Source organism: Thermobia domestica, chromosome 6 (genome assembly GCF_964235325.1).
Source record: "Thermobia domestica chromosome 6, izTheDome1.hap1.1, whole genome shotgun sequence".
Taxonomy (NCBI): Eukaryota; Metazoa; Arthropoda; class Insecta; order Zygentoma; family Lepismatidae; genus Thermobia; species Thermobia domestica.
In genome coordinates this window covers 116,716,866-116,738,188 of record NC_137459.1, presented here as the reverse complement: position 1 = coordinate 116,738,188, position 21,323 = coordinate 116,716,866, and the positions used below count along the sequence as shown (strand labels likewise).

The 21,323-nt window shown below is 35.5% G+C and overlaps 1 protein-coding gene across 5 annotated transcripts in view; it reads right to left on the bottom strand.

The window, feature by feature from the left end:
- Positions 1-10,154: 10,154 nt before the first annotated feature.
- Positions 10,155-21,323, bottom strand: part of LOC145688161 (uncharacterized) — a 351,061-nt gene continuing 339,892 nt past the window's right edge. For all 5 annotated transcript variants that reach the window (XM_081761987.1, XM_081761989.1, XM_081761988.1 and 2 more), the window contains one exon: positions 10,155-13,931. In XM_081761987.1, coding sequence (XP_081618113.1) covers positions 12,606-13,931 — 1,326 coding nt within the window. In that variant the 3' untranslated portion in view covers positions 10,155-12,605. The remainder of the gene's footprint in view (positions 13,932-21,323) is intronic.

Here is a 21,323-nt window from a genome sequence, read left to right as displayed (position 1 = left end):
CAATCATAAACACTCATCTTACCCGTAAAAGGGAACGAATTTTCAAATATCCCTGGGTCTAAGATCATGTGACAGCTGTCAACCAATCAAAACACACATCTTACCCGTAAAAGGGAACAATTTTCAAAAATCCTAGTCATAAAAGAGAATGAGGGATTTCCCCGCAGGGTGACTCATGACGTCATACCACGTGACCTGAAAATTTGAATTTCCCGCGTGGGCGGGGCCTAACGTCACGTGACCTCTCTCAGCCAATCAGAATCGAGAAAATTTTTGCTGACTCGGCTCAATATACGTCGACCCCTACTACTATCTACTTGCGTTGTTCTTCTCAATTTACTTAATAAACTATTATATACGATATACGGTATTTTAACTGAAAGTATATTATCCTATTAGTTTTACAACCTTTCGTCAAACAAAATGTTAGAAACAACCAGGAAAACTAACATTTATATACAAATATTCAGATCATGTCTTGCCCCCTCACTTTTAACGTCCAACCGCCGCCACTGTTTTATTTCACCTTAATTTCCACTCATCAATCATCATGGCATGAGCCCATGCATGACTATATTAAAAAATATTTGAGTTTTTAAAAAATAACACTAAGCATCCTCATTGAATAAAAATATCATTTAAAGAAAAAACAAACATACAGAGAGAACATAGTAGAAAAAAATAACTTTAGTGTTCACAGTTTACTTACGCAAATAGCACGTAAGCATCGTTTCAATGTTTTTCTGGTGTTGAAGTTGTTCTTTATTACAAACAGTTATAGTCTAATATTACAAAATTTTCACATAACTATCTTTTGACGTGCATCAAAAACGTAGTAACCATTATCTTTAAATTCTTATGCTCTATCGAAACATGTTGTGATTATCGACCTTGTTCCGGTTGCTTTGCCGTTCAGGAGTACACAAGGCAAATCTGGGACAACAATCGTTGCAGTCAATAATACAGACAAACTGAGGGAGGGCTAGCGCCAAACACATTTAATTGTGGAAGACAAATGACGAACTAGTAGCGTTTGTTCACGGTCAAGTATGCAGAAAGGGGAAATAATGGTAATGAATAAATCGTAAAAGCGTCGAAAAATTGTCACTTTTGCGTAAATTTCGTGGAATATCGAGACTTGTTGCGAATTTCGCGTTTAACCTTTTCAGGACGAACGGCTCAACACTTGAGCCAGCAATTCAAACCTCTCTAGCTCAGCTCCTAATTAACCTAGAGATATGATTTTGGTATGTATCTCTTCAGAAAGGATGGAACTTTCTAATCCTGTATATATCATTTATGTAATGGGTCCCTCCGTGAAGGGGGAGGGGGCAAAGTTGGGTGTTTATAGTGTTCCCTCTCTCCCTTCAGAATTTGGGGGGAGGTACCCCCCTGATGGAGCTACAAGGATAAAAAATGGCATCCATAGAGGCAAATGAACATACTAACTAGCCATACCCAGTCCATGACTTTTGGGCTCGAGAGGGGTGAATAGGAGGGGTATTGAATTTACCCTTTTTCTTATTGTATATTTTCTTATAAAGACAAAAAAGTATATTTCAAATTTGAGGAACTCTGGCAACATTGTTATTCATCGTACGCAAGAAAAAAAATCTCACATTTACGCCAGACATTGAGGACAATGATATAAAAAAATGAATGGTGTAGGTGTAATAGAAATGGAGGAAAAAATTCGGAGCACCGAATCTGCGTGGATCATCCTATATTTTTTTCGATAGATTGTGGTATACACTAATATCGGCAGGCTTGGCCACGCTCCTAATTGTCACAAACATATCAGCTGTACCTCGTTGAAAACCTTATAGATCAGCCATTCCAACAATGTAACTTTTGTGTGTCTCGGGCCAAACCAGTAAAAGAAGAAGAAGACGAAAGTCAAAATTTTGGGTGGAAAATCAAATTTTTCGAAATTTGTCGAACTATGGCAACTCTGTTATTTTTCGTACGCAAGGAAAAAATCTCACATTTAGGCCAAACATTGGGAACAACGATATAAAAAATGAATGGTGTAAGTGCAATAGGAGTGAAGAAAAAAATTCGGAACCTCGAACCTACGTGAATCATCCTCTATTTTTTCGATAGATTGTGGTATACGCTAATATCGGCAGGCTTGGCTACGCTCCTAATTGTCACAAGCATATCAGCTATACCTCGTTGGAAAGCTTATGGAACAAACATTCCAACAAGGTAACTTATTGAACAGACATACACACACACAGAGAGAGAGAGAGAGAGAGAGAGAGAGAGAGAGCGAAAGGAAAACAGTTATCACCTCAGAACGCACCGTTCTATTTTTAGCCTGGTCAGAGTCAGCTGTAGCTATCAGTTGAATCTAAGGGTCGTAAATATGCATTTCTTTCAACTCCCTCCTTTGACAAGTTATTTAGTTTTAGAAAAAATCTTAATGACGAAGCAAAAGGAAAGAAAAGCAATGATCTTGCGACGAAGAATATTAGGTGAACCAATGCGAGTTTATTCTCTGCCGTTAGTAATAGTGCATTCCTACTGCACTTACACGGTTTATTTTTTGCACAATTGTTCACAATAACGGGAGTAAATGTGAGAATTATTTTTCTTGCATACGACAAACAACAGTGTTGCCATAGTCCGACAAATTTCGAAAAACTTGATTTTCCACCCAAAATTTTCATTTTTGTCTTCTTTTTCCTTTACTAATTTGGCCCGACAGACACGAAAGTTATCTTGTTGGAATGTTTGTTCCATAAGCTTTCCAACGAGGTACAGCTGATATGTTTGTGACAATTAGGAGCGTGGCCAAGCCTGCCGATATTAGTGTATACCACAATCTATCGAAAAAAATATAGGATGATCCACGCAGATTCGGTGCTCCGAATTTTTTCCTCCATTTCTATTACACCTACACCATTCATTTTTTTATATCATTGTCCTCAATGTCTGGCGTAAATGTGAGATTTTTTTTCTTGCGTACGAGAAATAACAGCGTTGCCATAGTACGACAAATTTTTAAAAAATGGATTTTCCAACCAAAATTTTGAATTTCTTCTTCTTCTTCTTTTACTAATTTAGCCCAAGAGACACAAAACTTGCCTTGTTGGAATATGTGTGTTATACGGATTCCAACGAGGTATAGCTGATATCTTTGTAACAATTAGGAGCGTGGCCAAGCCTGCCAATGTTAGCGTATACCACAATCTCTCGAACAAAATACAGGATGATTCACGTAGGTTCGCGGTTCCGAATTTTTCCCTCCATTCCTATTGTACCTAAACTCTTCATTTTTTAATATCATTGTTCCCAATGTCTGGCGTAAATGTAAGAATTTTTTTCCTTGCGTACGACAGATACCAGTTTTGCCACAGTCGGACAAATTTGGAAAAAATAGATTTTTTCGCAAAAATTTTGACTTTCGTCTTCTTTTTCTTTTACTAGTTTGGTTCTAGAGACACGAAAGTTACCCTGTTGAAATGGGTGTCTTATAAGGTTTCCAACGAGGTAAAGATGATATGCTTGTGACAATTAGGGGCATCACCAGATTTGCCAATGTTAGCGTATACCACAATCTATCGAAAAAATACAGGATGATTCACGTAGGCTCGGTGTTCAAAATTTTTCCCTCCATTCCTATTAAATATAAACCCTTCATTTTTTGATATCATTGTTTCCAGTGTCTGGCGTAAATCTGAGATTTTTTTTGCTTGCGTACGGTATATATCAGCGTTGCCACAGTCTGACAAAATCTGAAGAATTGTAGTTTTGAAGAAAAAAATGATTTCGTCTTCTTCTTCTTTTACTAATTTGGTCCGAGAGACACGAAAGTTACTTTGCTGAAATGTCTGTTCTATAAGGTTTCCAACGAGGTATGGTTTGTTTATTGTGACATTTAGGGGCGTCGCCAAGCCTGCCAACGTAAGGGTAGACGAAAATTTCTCGGGAAAATATTAACAGGATGATTCACCTAGATTCTATCTTCCGATTTTTTTTTTTTTTTACCTAGCTATTGTACCTTTGCCCTTCATTTTTTGGTATAATTATTATCAATGTCTGGCCTACAGGCCAGAATATTTTTTCTAGCGTACGACTAGAAACAGTGTTGCCAGACTCTCACAAATTTCGAAAAAAAAAATTTCACTTTTTCTTTCTTTCTTCTTCTTCTTCTTCTACGGGTTAGGTACGGTAGCCTCAAAGTTTATCTTACTAGAATTTTTGTTTTATAAGCTTTCCAACAAGGTATAATTCATACCCATGGAAGAATTAGGAAGGGTGCTAGGGCCGCCAAAGTAAAGGTCTACGATTTTCTTGAAATCCCTGCCCGTCCTGAAAAGGTTAATCGTGAGCGTTATATGGCCTAACAAATAGTGAAACAAATATATATGTTAGATACTCAACATGTTCATACAAAACTGATATATTTCGCGTGTCACCAAAAAATCGTGTCTCTACTTATAATCTGGGAAAGAATACTGTGGGGTAAGATACCCCTAGTACATGTAAGAGGAGCAGGAAGGAGAAACACATACAAATAATCGAAAACGGCCAACATTAGTATGAAATCCGTTGTTTTCGTGATTGCTAAGACTCCAATTATATTTACATTCAAACTCAGCCCCTATTAGTACCCCTGAGAGAAGAGGAAATTGTGAGATGTAAAAATAATCGAAAAGGACGGATATTAGTGTTGAATCCATAGTTCTCTAGATTTTTAAGTTAATAGGTTACAGTTCCGACTTCCTTTTGAGTCCAAATTCAGCTTACAGGAATATTCCCTAGCGCTCCTAGGAGGTGTAGAAAACTATTTTAAGAAATGATCTATATTAATATGCAATCCACAGTTCTTGGGGTCCCTGAGATGAATAGTGACACCCTCCTGTACCGTTAGTCTACGTTCAGCCTCCATTAACACCGCGGGCGGCGACTATAAAATTGAGAACGACTGATATTAGTGTCGGATCCAAGTTTTTAGTGTCGCTGTTATTAATAGTCACACTTCGATAGGATAAAGTCCAAGTTCAGCTCCCGACGGCATGTGGAGTGCGAAAGAGTGAAAAATTAAAAGTTTCAAGTGACCCAGATTAGTGTCGAATCCATAGTTTTCAGGGTCGCTAAGCAATTATGTGGTTACTCCAATGACATTTAAGCGCCAGTTTAGGCAAGAATGGGCATATCAGCTGGATTCGGAATTTACAGGTGGAACAATGAAGGCGTTCATCATTTCACTTTTACGGTGCAATGTAGGAGAGGGGAGGGGAGGGGGAAATATACGAAAATGAGTGAAACTTAATAATTTTGAAACACCCAACCGATCTCACTTTCTACAACCAACTTTCAACATAGATAAGGTTCGGTCCTGGGATGTTTTCGTCATTTCACTTTTACGGTGCAATGTAGGGAAGGGGGAGATATCTTATATATAAAAGAGAACGTACAAATCCTTTGTTCCCTCATCACGCTAATACGGCTGAACCAATTTCTTTCATTTTTGGGGGGTTATTAGGATTTGGACCCTAGATGGTTTTTATCATATCACTTTAATTTTTAATTACCAGTGTCTTGAGATAATTGACCATTCAAGTGTCCATAACGTACAAATCCTTTGTTAGTTCATCATAGGTAAAAATAAACGTATTTATATGCAACCCGCATGACCGTGTCACTCGGCGGGTTAACATAAATGACAGGCGATATAATGTTAACATTAGTGCAATCTACTATGGTTTTTATCATATCACTTGAAAGCGAAAAAGTAAAAATTATCTAAGTAACAAAGTTTATTGCGTTCCGGGGTGACCGCAGCGAAGCGGGGCGGGTTAACATAAATGACAGGCGATATAATGTTAACATTTACTGCAATCTTCTATGGTTTTTATCATATCACTTGAAAGCGAAAAAGTAAAAATTATCTAAGTAACAAAGTTTATTGCGTTCCGGGGTGACCGCAGCGAAGCGGGGTGAACGCTGCTAGTATGTTAAAAAAAATAAAGGTGACTGTCTTTGTGACTTCATCACGCTCTAACCACCCATTCGATCTTAACCAAATTTTCAAGATAGATGAGGTTCGGGCTGGGGTAGTTTTTACCATATCACTTTTACAATAGAACTTAGGGGAGGGAAGAGATCTATAAAAATAAATAAAGCTTTACTCTTGAACTTCCCGACCGATCTCAATCAAATTTTCAACATAGATGAGGTTCGGGCCTGGATTTTTTTTTTTTTTAATATATATTTTCACTTTGACGGTAGAACCTAGAGGTTTGGGGGAGGGAAGGGGGAGATTTACATATAATAAAAAACAGAACTTAACTCTTGAATCACCCAACTTTCTTGATCAAATTTTCAACATAGATGACATTTGGGTCTGGGATAATTTTTCTCATTTAACTTTGAAGGTGCAACATGGGGGAGGGGGAGAGTGGGTATATGTAAAAAGTAAAAAGGAAAGTGATTATGTTTGTGACAATAAAGGTTAGGAACTCTTGAAGCGCCCGTCCGACCTCGATCAATTTTTTAACATACATGAGGTTCGGGCCTGATATGATATTTGTCATATTACTTTGACGGTGCAGTGTATGGAATGGGGAGGAGGAAGATACATATACAAAATATGAAAATGAAAGTGACTGTCTTTGTGACTTCATCATTATTGAACCACCCGACCGATCACGATCAAATTTTCAACATAGATGAGGTTTGGGCCAGAGATGGTTTTTATCATATCACTTTGACAGTGCAACTTAGGTGAGGAAGGAGGGGAGGGGCATTTAAAAATGATCAACGTTAGTATCGAATCCATAGTTTTCGGGGACATTAAGATGAACAGTGACACTTCCGATCCCGTTTACATCCAAATTCAGTCCCGCAACTTGGGGGAGGGAAGAGGGAAATACATAAAACTGATCAAAAATGACCGACATTAGTGTCGAATCCAGTTTTCGGGGTCGGTGAGATCAACGGTGACATTTTCGATGGGGGAGGAGGGGGACATAAAATTATAAAAAATGATCGATATTAGTGCCGAATCCATAGTTTTTGAGGTCGCTGCGATGAACAGTGACACTTTGGATGTCGTTTAAATCAAAATTCAGGACGGCAACTTGGAGAAGATATATATGTAAAAATGATCGAAAATTGTCGATATTAGTGCCTAATCATAGTTTTCGGTGTCGCTGAGATGAACAGTGATACTTTCGATGCCGTTTAAATCGCTGACACTAAAAACGAAAACAGCATATTTCACGGGTACCAAACACATGAGATAAGGAGTTGTGTATTTAAAATTTTCATTTTAACCCAGCGAAGCGAGTAATAATGGTTGTTTATGCTAAAAGTAAAATATCTTCTAGATTTTTGTCATTACACTTTTATTGAAATAAGTATCCCGAGGGGGAAGGGGATTCAAATATTTCCCATAAATCTACTCTCCCCGGCCATTTCAACTAGTTCATAATACATTTGCAAGCACGAGCAAATTATGCAGCAAAATTGTGATACTATCCTTGAATTTAAAAGGTGGCCATTGAATTTTGTATATTTAGATAGTACCACTCCAAATAATGCATGACATACATTTTTCAAGCAGCAATGGAGTTCTTTAGCCTTCAGATGATGGTTCCTTTCATTTTTCCTTTTCTGCAATGTAATGAACTTACATAAATTCTATGACTAACTATGGCCTATGGAACCCGGAGGTTCAATGCCGCGTTCACAAAAGCTCTCCACTGCCTTCTATCTTTAGCCAACTGGATCCAGTTTCTACTTTGTATTCCTATTTCTGCGAGATCCATCTTAATATTGTCCTCCCATCTGCGCTTGGGCCTTCCTATTGGTCGTTTTCCGGTTGGTCTTCCAGTTAAGATTTTGAAAGCGTTCCTACTTTCTTCCATCCTGGCTACATGACTTGCCCACCTGAGCCTCCTAGATTTGACGACCCTAACAATGTTTAGTAAACCGTATAAATTATGTAGTTCCTCGTTATGAAGTTTTCGCCATTCCCCATTCCCGTTTCTCTTGGCTCCGAATATTCGTCTCAGCATCTTATTCTCAAATATTTTCAGTCTATGTTCTCTCAGAGTAAGCGACCATGTTTCGCAACCATACAGAACAACAGGCATGATTATCGTTTCATATATTTTAAGCTTCAAATTCCTCAACAGAATTCGCGACAACAAGAGATTTTGAACTCAACACGAATTCCCTGCTTGTAGTCGACATTTAATTTCTTCGTGAATATGATTTTCGTCTGTTAATATTGATTCTAGATATTTGAAAGTATCCACTTTATCAAAAGTATTATTCGATATTTTAACGCATCCATAATTTACCGTACTACGATTCCGACGAACTTCCATGTATTTAGTTTTCTCTGCATTTACTTCTAAACCCATGTCCCTGCAAGCGTTTAATAAGACCTTGCATTTCTTTCTATTGTTCTTCTATCATCCCCTATTAAATTTACATCATCAGCATATGCCACAACCTGGTTAATACCGTTCAACTCTAGGCCCTGGTTGCTATCTTTGATTTTCCTTATAGCATATTCCAAAACAAAGTTGAATAATAATGGCGACAACGCATCTCCTTGTTTCAGGCCATTCTCGATATGAAAGCTCGTGGACAAAAATTTCCCTACACGGACTTTACTTTGGGATTCATTTAAACATATCTTAATTAATCTAATTAGCTTTTCCGGTATTCCAAATTCTGTAAGAATGTTGTACAATGCTTCTCTCTTAACCGACTCGTAAGCCTTTCTAAAATCAATAAATAATTGATGTACCGGGGTATTGTATTCCCACTTTTATTCGAGTATTTGGCGAATGGTAAATATTTGGTCGATAGTTGGTCAACTTCGTCTAAATCCGCACTGATAATCTACAATAATTTCATCTGCGTATGGGGTCAATCTTGCTAATAGATAAATTCTATAGAATATTATAATTTCAATTCTTGCGAATTATTATGAACAATGCGCATTTTATATTGTAATACTACTTTATATATATATATATATATATATATATATATATATATATATATATATATCTTTTGAGTACTGGATTTACAAACGAAATATACAAATACTTTTATTTCTATCATCAAAGTGAGAGCTTGTGAGTGAGTTCAATAAATTGTGTTACGAGGCATATCTAGTTGCAGAGATTTCATTTTTTCTTTTCAAAAAGACACAAAAAATGTCTGGCTATAACGTTAATCCACTAAGAGCTCTGATCCGTTTTAATTGAGTGGTGTGTAGTTCCTACATTGTTGCCGCCCCCTCCCTATTGCCTTAATTTCTGACTTTTTAAGTTGAAATTCTTTCTTCTTAATTCACGTAGCTTCCCAATTGCAACATGGTACTCAGTCCAGTCACGTTAATCCTGTGCCTCCACCTTTTTACACACTTCCTGCTTCATTGCAATTGTAGAAAAAGAAAGTACTTTCATCTTACGAATAAAGCGTATTCAAACACAAGTTATAGGAGTTGAGATTAAGAGCAATAAAACTACTGTTAATATGGACGTTTATAAAGAAACTACACTTTTATAAACACGTGTCAGAGCTTTACCCAAAGTTAAAAATATAAGCGAAGAGAAGATTTGTTCGTTATCTCTTGGTGATGAGTCTTTACTCTTTTTTTTTTTTTTAAACGGACTGCAAGAATAAAGAAAAGTTACGTTGTGGGCAAAGGACTTCCCTTTTCAAGAAATATGGTTGTTACTGTTTCCTTTGATCTCAACTTCTTTTGGAAGGGGATCACGAAAATGGAAAACATTTCGTTGCGGACGAAGGTCTTCTCACTTGTCAGGAAAGATGCTTGCTGCTTTTTGCATAGTATCCATTTTTTTTTTTTTTTTTTTTTTATACAATAGTATTTGTCTCTACAGAAGTGACAACTGTTGTTGACGAGTGTGGGGCAAGGAAAATTTCTCCATCCATTACTACCTTCTACTGTACTTTAGAATAAATGTACACTATTTCAGCAATATTGTTATCCTGCCCTTTTCTCCTTCTATGGGTTCCTATAAGTTCGAATAAATCTTCATCTGCTTCGAAAAATGTTTCTCAAACTTGCACGATAACCTTCTTACTTTGTAATACAGAACTAAGAGGAGTCTTTGTATGTGTGTGTGAAACCAAATACCAATTAAGTCCAAATATTCGATTTACAAATTTATTTTAACTTCCAACTACAAACAGTACAAACTAAAAGTCTACATACTAAAAACTATTTACAGCAGTCAAACCTTATTACTGTGCCACAAAAACATCAATAGAGGCATTCTGTAATAGAAATGCAGCAATTAACATCCTGCATCCGTACGGAAAGAAATAAAACTATATACCTATAAGAGAGTCACTGGTAAGAGTTAATTTTATATACACAACATAATTTGATTTTTAACATGAGGCGAAGAATAACAATCTGCATATTCGTTGTATTAACAGCAGATAACTTTTTTTTTTTTTGGTTTGACTAAGGATAATCTTTATAGCTACACAACAACACAATGCAGAGATAATGATGATGATTATGGTATTTTATTTACTAAATATTACAAAAAGTCATACAAAATAGTAGACCCCTAACACATAATTGAGTATCACGGAAAAACCACAACAGTAGAATCAATAATGTATGTTATGTTGAAGAAGCATAGTGCAATATTTTAATGACTATAACATTTATAATACATAAAACAATAATTACTATTCCACCAAATTATCAGAACATTAAAGGGCGGCTTCAATTTCTAATAAGGCTTGACTGCATTTGTACAAAAGAAGAAATAAAAAGCTTTATGGCAAGCATACCTTTCAACATTCCCATATACGTTTTGTTTCTCCTCGCATTTTTAAATACACTAACTATACAAGTAACCAGCCAAGTTGGACCTTATATTTAAGTCAGATAATTAATTTACCATTATATTGTTTCCTTTTTTAAAAATCGGGATGTTTTACACAAATGGACATATTACACAAAAAATGAATAATAGAAACACTCTTAATGCTGAACATACATTATGGATAAAAGCTAGAAATTTGAAGATATACATATATATTGTTTCTTAAAAATTTTACTTAATTCTGTAAAGCCTTATTCAATAATGATTTTCCTTTGATACAGGTACAGAAACATCAGGTTATCACCGGTCTAAAAACATGGGGAAGCGGTTAGTTTGAATTTGTTAAACTTGCAAATCAGTTACGCACAAACATAAAAAGAAATATAATTGTTCCCACTGTGGCTACAAACTTGTTTTCTTTAAATCAAAACAAAACAATGACTGTGTTTTGTGGAAATATGGAACATAAAATAAAGTACGTGCATATCTTCCGTCTGACTGACTACCCTATCTTGATCAAGATTTTGTTTATATATATCTGGTTACTTTATAGGATTATCACGATACAACAGATTATTTTCTTTTTCCTTTTTCCTGTTGGGAAGTGTATTTCCCTCCGAAATCGAGTTTCACTCTTAATATTTTATTTGGATGGCATCCTGATAAATATTTTAAAAACTAAAAATCAAGGCATCGAACATCACATAGCTTGTTAACCATTTAACATATCCTAACTGTCATATTCTTTAAACATCTTTCAATCTCTATGGAAATCACTTTCAAACTATGGAAATCAAAAAGGTAAATGTATCAACGACTTTGGTATCTTTTTCTTTCTAAATTTTTAACTTTGTAGTGATAGAAGAAAGAAAGGCACAAAGATGAGCAATGATTTGTTGTGATCAAGCTGGTCTATTATAATACTATATCGTTATTTTCTCTAACCAACCCCAAGCGCCGTTGAATGGAAGAATACTCACTCATCCTTCTCTAAGTTTCGGAATTTGCAAAATAAAAATAAAAATTTTACTTCAAAACATACTAGGCACACTGTTACACTAGAAACTGACTTGGCAAGACCTGAAACAGGTCGTTTATACGTTGAGAAATTCAACAGAAAGTCTCCCATTTAAAATAACGAGAGATCAATGCATTGATATTCCATACGAACTTCTATACATATATCTCTGGTGCACCATGGATGGACAGTGATGATGTTACTGGAGATCTGTACACTGAAAGCATTATACTCTATTACAATAGTTTCATTTATTATTCGATGTGACAATTCTTGCGTAAAACATGCTCTGATGGTTTCCTTTCGATTTAAAAAAATACACAAGGATCAACAATACGGTTATTAATTTAAAAATTAAGGTACGTGTTAACATCAGTTGACATTTCTAACAAAAAGAAGTTCAAGCAAGTTCTTCTTTTAAGAAGTACCTCGTACAGTATATAAAAATCACTTTTTGACATGGCAAGAGCAATAAAAGTAGAAACTAAAATCAAGAAGTCCTATATGAAGTTGCACTTCTTAAGCACACTTTGCGTCCGATCGAATACTGCTACATCTTCTTCCTTGCTTTCCTTTTTAAATAAAAAAAAAAAAAAAAATAGTAGTACTGGACTTGTGCATACGCCACTTGGAAGATGGATGTTCAAGAAACGCACTTGCCATTCTTCCATTTGTTCTGCAAATGATTGCAAACGGAATCCTCAATTTACATATACATACATATATATTTATATATAAACGTATTACACCATCATGGAGGGTGACTTTGCTTTACTATCTGGACTCACAGTAAACACTTTGGTGTATGGTTCTTCTGACTGGACATGAAATGTCTTGGGAGTTATGATTGGTGTAGATTTGTTATCAAACTGTCTGTAAGGAACATATCCCCCATTTTGTTCTTTCCCACTAACACTGTGTTCCTCACTATTAAAATCACTCAGCCAGTCCTGGTCCTGTAACGTGGGGGAGTGTGAAGGTGGCGTTAACGCAGTACCATTCACCCACTGATCTGGCACCATCACATAGCCAGACCCTGAATTGGAACTGATTGGTTTAGCTACTTCTTGAACTTGCTCTGGCAGTTTGCTCACAGTCACATACCCTTCAGCCTTCTTCGGAGGCTCTTCACTTTCATTTTTTAGCACTTTCTTAGCCTCACTGGCACCACCCACCCCTGACTCATCCCCTCCCACTTTCACTGGTATTACTTGAGCTGGAGTTGGATTCCAGCCAACTCTACAATAGGAATCAGGAGTCCCACTCCCTCCTTTACCTACAGGGCTGGTGTCTTCCTCCCCATTCTCCAGAATGAGCGACGGAGGGTTCTTTCCCCCGCCGTCGCTTATTACCTGAGAATTCTTCCCAGGCGACATAGGGATCTCTCGTGAATTGATCCCTGAAGGCGGGAGCGTTACGTAGCCTCGCTGGGCAGAGCTAGGCCCCGCTGGAGGTGAAATTGCTGGCGACAGTGGTTGTGTTTGCGCATTAGCAGAAACGAACATTGGCTTCCCTGTAACGCTGGCCAGGCTCACATAGCCTTTAGCTGGTTTTCCTTTCGGTTTCATACCAAGGGTTGCAGGTTTAGGTTTAGGGATAGGAACTTCAGGTTTCATGTTGTCTTGGGTTAAACCAACTCTACAGTAGCCGTTTTGTGGTGGCCCTGGGAGTTCACCATTCATTACTTGGCTTCCTACTTTAGTGTATAAGGGTGCTGCGAAATTACTTTCCAACTGTGTATTATCGTCGCTATTACTAGGCATTGCGATATAACCAGCAGATGGCCAGGTTCCTAAACAGCTGTAACCATTTCCGGAACTGTCCGAAGAATCTGCGAGATTTGGCGTGCTACGAGCACTGGTAGTCCGAAGAGCTCCTTCCTTGGCCTCCGACAATTTTTCACTGGTGCTTGGGCTCTTCTCTATTCCTATGTATGGACTCTCCTTTTGATTATCCATGTCGTCCGTATCACCACTACATGAATTTAATCCTCGATGCTGAGGCGGTGATAGGCCTGAATTGTGGTCCCACTGACCTTCCATAAACACTCCATCAGGGGACGGGGCACGCTGAAATTTAGAAAGAAAAACAAATATTTAGTGACCTGTTATATCCTTTTGCTGTACTTAATATTTACAAACATCTTAACATCTATAAAAAAAAAAAAAAAAACGTTACTTTTACTTAATTCTTGATTGCTTAACCAGACTCAAGTCTTGTAAAATTGTTGATGTGATCGTCATAGTAATCGTTGGTATTTCGAATCTCCTTATGAGGTTAAGCATATAAAAAACACTATGAAAGTATATTTGTGTTTTATATATAATTATTAACTCTACGTAGATATTAAATAATTCATATTATACTTCTATGAAAATATTTTAAAATTGTTTGACTATAACGCTGTAATCAAATACTTGTTTTGAACTACGTTCTCTTCTTTTCGTGACTAACTCCAAACCACGCACACAGAATGCAAGCATGTGAATTACTTAGATATCGTCATATTTTGGAAAGTATACCTTAATGTACGTAAATTAACGCTATATTATAAAGAAATTATGTATTTTAATATTTTACAGTAAATAATAATTTCTTATGGGAAGTGTGTAATAGGTATGACCAATACTAATCCACTGCTAGGGCAAGTGGTTGGTGATCGACTGCAAATATAGGGTGTCTCAACGTATACAATGTTTAAAAAAGATCTCAAAATTAAAGCAGATAGGTATATAATTTGTTGTGTGTAGTAACTCAGAAGGCAGTGGAAAACCTAACTACGTTTTCGTTTGTTGCAGGATTACTTTGGCAGAAGTTCAGTTATAGTTTGAACAACATAAGTGGATACTGAAATATTACTTGAAGACGGAGAATTTGAATGAGGTTCGACGACATTGGAGAGGTGAATTTGGACCCCGCCATCTACAGGGTTAACGATTACAAGAATTCGAGACAAGCTTGAAGCCAATGGAACGGTACCAGTTGTGAAGAATGGCTATTGTGGAAGAAAGAGAAATTCAAGGACAATGAAAGTGTTGTTGCAGTGATGCAAGCTTTCACACAATCTCCAGGGAAGTTTGTGAAGCAATGTGATTGTAACCTTGGTATCAACATCTTTCACGTACACAACGTAATAAAAACTGTACACCTATCTGCTTTGATTAGTGATATATTCTGTTTTCAAAAAGTGTATACATTAATTTGAGGCCCACTGCATTAAAAATGCTTACAAATTACTGTAGACTGGCATCACAGAGAAAGCATTTTGTATGTATTGTGTATTTACACCGTTTATTACAACGTACAATTACGGTCAAAGATTTCTTGGGGGTTATTAATTGAATTATTACATGTAATCCTCAATAAATATTCGACCACGTTTCTCACACTAATTACGGGTCAACATGTTCTGTGCGACAGGTTTTTCTAAGTTATCTTAATTCACGTTCGACTCGATCCAGTATAGGCAATTCCCATCTCAATATTTTAGCTCTAAAATTAATGAAGATTTACGTTGCAAAGTGGATTGATTAGTTATTTCGAGTTTAACGTATCTTTTCAAATGCTTTATAAGTCGTGAATCTAAAATAGAATGCGTTTAAAATAGAATGTGTAGTACAGTTTAAAATAGAATGCACTTAAATTTGAAAACTCTTCCACAAGGAATCGAACCCAGAACCCCGTGCACCAAAGGCGCGAGAACTAGCAATTTGCCCAGGGGTAAGGGCTTTTTGCAACGTGGAAAAGGATCCGCACAATACATGACGATAGCAAAGAATGAAGTCATCGGATCACACAATTACCTGATCCGAATGGAGCATGATAATGATAAAGTATTTCTAATGCAAGTAATCACTGAATAAATGAATGTGTTCTTATCCATCTATATATTGATATCTACACACTCAAAATTATCACAGAACATTAAGAAAGTATCCCTAATCACTTTCGCTAAGCGAAGCTTCATTAGATAGGGTCGGGAAAGAACAATAATTAAGCAGAAATGCTGCTCTCAAACGTCCAATATGGTGCCTAGACCTTTAATCCCCCCCTTTTTTTTCTTGTCTCCTGTTCTCGCTAACGTGAAAACGCTTATAATGAACTTTGTGTGTGTGTGTTGTAATGACGTTTCCCTATTTTATGTAATTGTTATCCATGTCAGCTTCGAGTTTTATTTGTTCGAACTATATAATAAAGAGTACGGTTTTATTTTTCTCATCACTAGTCAAAATCTAAATATTCAATACAACAAGCATTGTCATTCTTACTGATCCTATCCCGATATGATTAGCACTTAGCAATCTATGTATATATTTCTGAATAACTTTGGTATTGTCCTATAGGACTGAAGGACAAACACAAATTTCTGAATTCTTCACTATTCATACTTATAACTTTACCTTTTTGTATTTAACTACTTCGCTATTTTGCTCATTACAGATTATTAGACGTTGCAAGTAAAAAAAACTCAAAACACCGCTTTGCCCACCACACAATGAAATATGCAGAAATGGAAACGAATATAAAAATCAATGAAACATCTGGAACTCAAATGTTCTCATTTTGATTTCATCTCACGAAAATTTGAGGCATACCTTAACAGAACTAACTGGAAAACAATGTAATGTATAGCAGAAAACTTATCACAAGGCAGTGTTTCATAATTAAAAATTGCGTACATTTAATGCGCATTACTCGATATATTGTGTACTCTTACTATTTTCGCTAACATTTGGAAACATCAAAAGAATGTTAGATCTAAATCACACTAAATCAACCCATATTTGAAAGGAAAGATTAGAATATACTGATTTTTTTTTTTTTTCAGTCTAAAAAGGAACTTCAAATTGGAAAGCAGGTATGTAATTTACGGGGATTAATTATTCATTCAAACTACCTATACTGATTCATTTATAATGTCCTGTTTTATTTATGGTACTAGTATTAAACCTAGATTTAAGATTATTGAGGATTAGAAAGAATTTAACTTGTGTCTGAAGGTTTTATTTATTTTTATTTACTTCATTGACACAAGGAAGAAAAGTATATTTATAACAATATGCAGTATAAAGAAGGAAAAATTCTAGTTTCCAAATCGATAACTACTTTAATTTGTTGATTAAACAGCGATATTAAATGCAACGGAAGTATCTTAAATTTCTGACACTTCTAAGTGTAGACTTGTGTATTTTACAAGTGCTTTCCCATCTGTCTCACGCTTATTATTAATAATAATTATCTGGAACATCCTCCTATAGACACGAAACTTTTAATAACTACTCTGAACATCGTAAGTTTTCAAAGATGTTATCTGCCTTGGTCACAACTTATCTACTAAATAAATGTATCAATAAGAACGTAGTATTTCGCGGATGACAAACCTGAAAGAACGATAATGAAAGAATAGGAGGTATTAGGACAATTTAGGGAACGACATAATCCGAGAATAATTTTAATCTCAATCCCATAATGTAACATCAAATCACAGTTGATCACTCTACTCTTGATACACTAGTTCTTTTTGAAAGGAAACTTCGTCACAAATGGTAAGCAATACCCAAATCGGTACCTCGTTTACAAATTTCTGAACAAAAGACTTTGTGAGATGTTACGAGAGAAGAAAAGGACTTCTTTAACGAAGCTGTGTACATATCTTATGTGAATGAACAGCCTGAAAATCCTCAATACTAATCTTACGGTTAGGTCTTCTTGCCTGCGATAATTGTTTCTTCCATATAAGAAGATTTAATTATTATTTTCTTACACAAAGGTGTTTAGAAGAATAACTTCATCATGCGGCAATGTTAAATTTAAGAAATAACACTATGACATGGCTCTGATAAAGAAGATTCAAGGGCTGAGCCATTCTTTCTGAATCAATGCGTGATACACAGAAATGCAGGAAAACAGACAGTTTACAACATGCTAGGTATTAAAGAACAATAGAACTTGTTTTATATTCTGGTTTAGTTTTGATTAGTTTGGAATTGAATCTTCTAACGCTACACCGACTTCTGAATACGCATCATTACATTTTTTTTTTTTTTTTTTTTTTTTAAAGAATCAAATAGATAGATATTTTAGAACATTATACGCTTTCTTATTTCAGGCAAGCAGTTTTGTAAAAACAGTTCACTGGTTTGAAACACTGAAAATTTTAATATGGAAAACTGGCAAAACATATACATGTAAATTTTGCACAAAGCTGATAAAGTACGCCAAAGTTTGAGTTGCAGAAAAGTAACTTTTTGAACATCAATACTCTACGAGCCAAATTCTGAAAACTAACTGAAGAAACCTAATATAGTGGAAATAAACAGTAAAACCAAATTCCTGATTCCTGTCCTGAATTTTTTTATATACATCTGAAAACGATGAAATATATTACTTTTTTATATATATTAAATATATCCTTTAATTTTTGTAGACAACAATAAACCAACAACTGATATTGTAAGAGTGATTTCTTTTCTACATTTCAGATGTGCAGTGCATGGCTCCAACCCACTACATGGCATTAGTAATGAACATAACGCTTTCTGCTGGGAAGGTTTTTGCGGTGATAGACTATGCCCACACAAATTATGATAGAGTGACTATATTTTCGAAAGTACTGGCTTCCTATTAAGAGGAATCGCACTACACAGCTCGAACCATCGGCGGAAATGAACCAGTTGATTGGATGCGAGACAAATACCAAAGTATTCAAAGGAAATTAATCTATAGAGCCAGTAGGGAGATACAAATGTTTGAGAACAGTCTAGAAAATTTTGAACAAACTTCTGGAGTTAAACCTTACAAACTGCAATTGGTGTTAACTCATATACCAGATGACCTCTTATTTGTACTTGTGAGTTCCAAAACAACTTAAAAACAACGATTTCGCTAAGGAACTACTTTTAGTGATGAGACCACGCTAACCTCTCAAGCACTATCAATGCATTGACATGCCACTGAAATTCATCGCATTTTGTGCAGTTTCCATGAATATATCTATAAATAGAAGACTCATTCTCTTTTAAGATGTAAACTATACCTCAACGTGCTGCCACAATAACTACTGCAGCAACTTTGAAAGACAATCAGGTTTTCAATTTCACTAAGACTTGTCCCACCGCATTTCGCACAACACATGCGATTCTACTTGAATACATCATCTGAATTACCTCTCTCAAACTTTTAACTTGTCTAAGGTGAACGACAATACACTTCTCACATAGCCCGTCAGCTCTCCGGCCCATTCACCTTGAGAATATTTTCATGTCTAGTGAACAACCATATGCTTGCTCACCCACTTTCACAACACGTACATGATCAGTCCATTTTTGTCATTAATCTTTTCTTGGTTAGATGACTTTTTACATTAATTAACGGATGAGAGTAAGTATGATGAGAGTAAGTTTGATACTTGGTAAAACTGCGAGAACCGAAACTTGAGAGTTCATTAAAAAAGTAAGGCAAAAGATGGAAGAGGGGAATTGAAGGATGCAGAATACAGTGTTTCAAATATCACTACTTTCAACGATGAAGTGGATATAAATTCCAACCATGCTAGGCTTTTCTCACCTATAGTTTTTATTTATTTATTTATTTATTTATTTTTAAATTTTTTTTTAAGGAATAGTTTGAACTTAAGACTAGCCTCCAAGGAGCGAAGGTTACAAGAGCGGTTCAATATTCAGATTAATTCATTCCACACATTTCAGACAACTCTGAATCAGTTGAAAATTGAACCAATTAATTATTTTTTTCTACCATTGAACTCATTAAACTCGGAAATGATCAGGAAGACAAAACTGTGCAGTGGGTACATTCAGAAAGACAGGGTCATTCGCTTTACAATAATGTACTGTAGAATTAATGTATATTCATATTGATAGAATTAATTATCCTAAAGTTAAGAAAGAAGGTAAGCTGGCAGAATGATAAACAAAAAATGTGAAGCCAGTAAATAAAACTCTGACAGGAGTGATAGATTATCGGGGAATGCTCTGCAATTGTTTCCAGCAGGATATTTATGTAGTACTGTCACATCTGACCATGACCCAATCAAATTTCTGTAAATAAACTATAAAGTCGAATATCAATGCAATTTTGTTGATTATGAGTGATTTACTCAACCACGTCTGGAAGGAATTGTAATATCGTGTGGATGTATATTAGTGTCACAAACTGAGTCCACTTAGAAGTTTACGAATAAAATGACAGATTTCTACGTCAATCGTTATTTGATGTAAGGCCATTTCTGTAAAAATAAGTATGTACTGAAACGTTGAACGAGGCTCTTTCATTATGAACTACATTATACTAAAAAATGTTTCTTTGTTTTATGTTTAACAACACACTCATTGTGCAACAAAATTTTAAGTGAAAATTCGTATTTTTTTCAGCTATTGCAAAAACCAACAAAATTCCTCATTAACTCTATCAAAATAACATATTTTACGGTTTAGTTCCGTTAAAATTAACGTACCCCAACAACAGCATGTCTTCTAGTACTTGTAAATTTCTTACAGCTTACTGAACAAGCCATACGCGATTGAACTATACCTAGGTACTATTTCTCTCTCTTTTGACAACTGAGCCCTATGCAGCAGATGGCCTGTTTCAGTATTCTTGACCTTGAACTGTTTCATGTGTTTCAGAAGGTTCATCCTGAAAGGTTGCTCAACGGGCATTAGTATATCCTCATCAGCAAATTCAACTAATTACAGTTTCAACCTATTTTAACAGTCAGGGCTTTAATGAGGTTGCTGAATGTGTATTAGTTCCTCATTATCATCAGTAAATTCAACTCATTACAGCTTCGACCTATTTTTAGTACGAGTGAAGTTTAGTTGGACAGTTTAGAACACACAAATATACCAAATACATAGAGTAAAACTTAAAATCTGAGTGTAGATTTAAATAATAATAATAATAATAATAATAATAATAATAATAATAATAATAATAATAATAAAACCAGATAGTAAAATGTATACGAGTAGACAGTAGAACTGAAAAGTACCAATGATTTCGTGGATATACAACGTAATACAAGGTTAACTTCTTATTGAAAGTATGAAGTTATGATTTATACGAATGTGTGTTCGGAACTAACTACTTTAGATAGCAGTATCTATGATATGAGTAATCTAATCACAAAATAAACGATGGAAATGACAGCAAGATCTGTTAAAAGCCAAAGGTACACTTCTAACTTAATTAAAATAGCCGTATTAACGGTTTAATGAGAAAAAAAATGCAATTATTCCTCTTTTCTATTTATACAATCGTTGCTACCGTAGTTAACAGTACTTGGTATGATTTTGTACAATTACTTCTATCAAGAACTTCCATATAACTCAATAATTTCAGTATGTCCTCTAAGGTACATCCAACTATACTTCAAGATGTATATTTATTTTTTAAAAAATCCAAGCTGTATATAATGTACCCAGATAAGCTAGCGTATATAC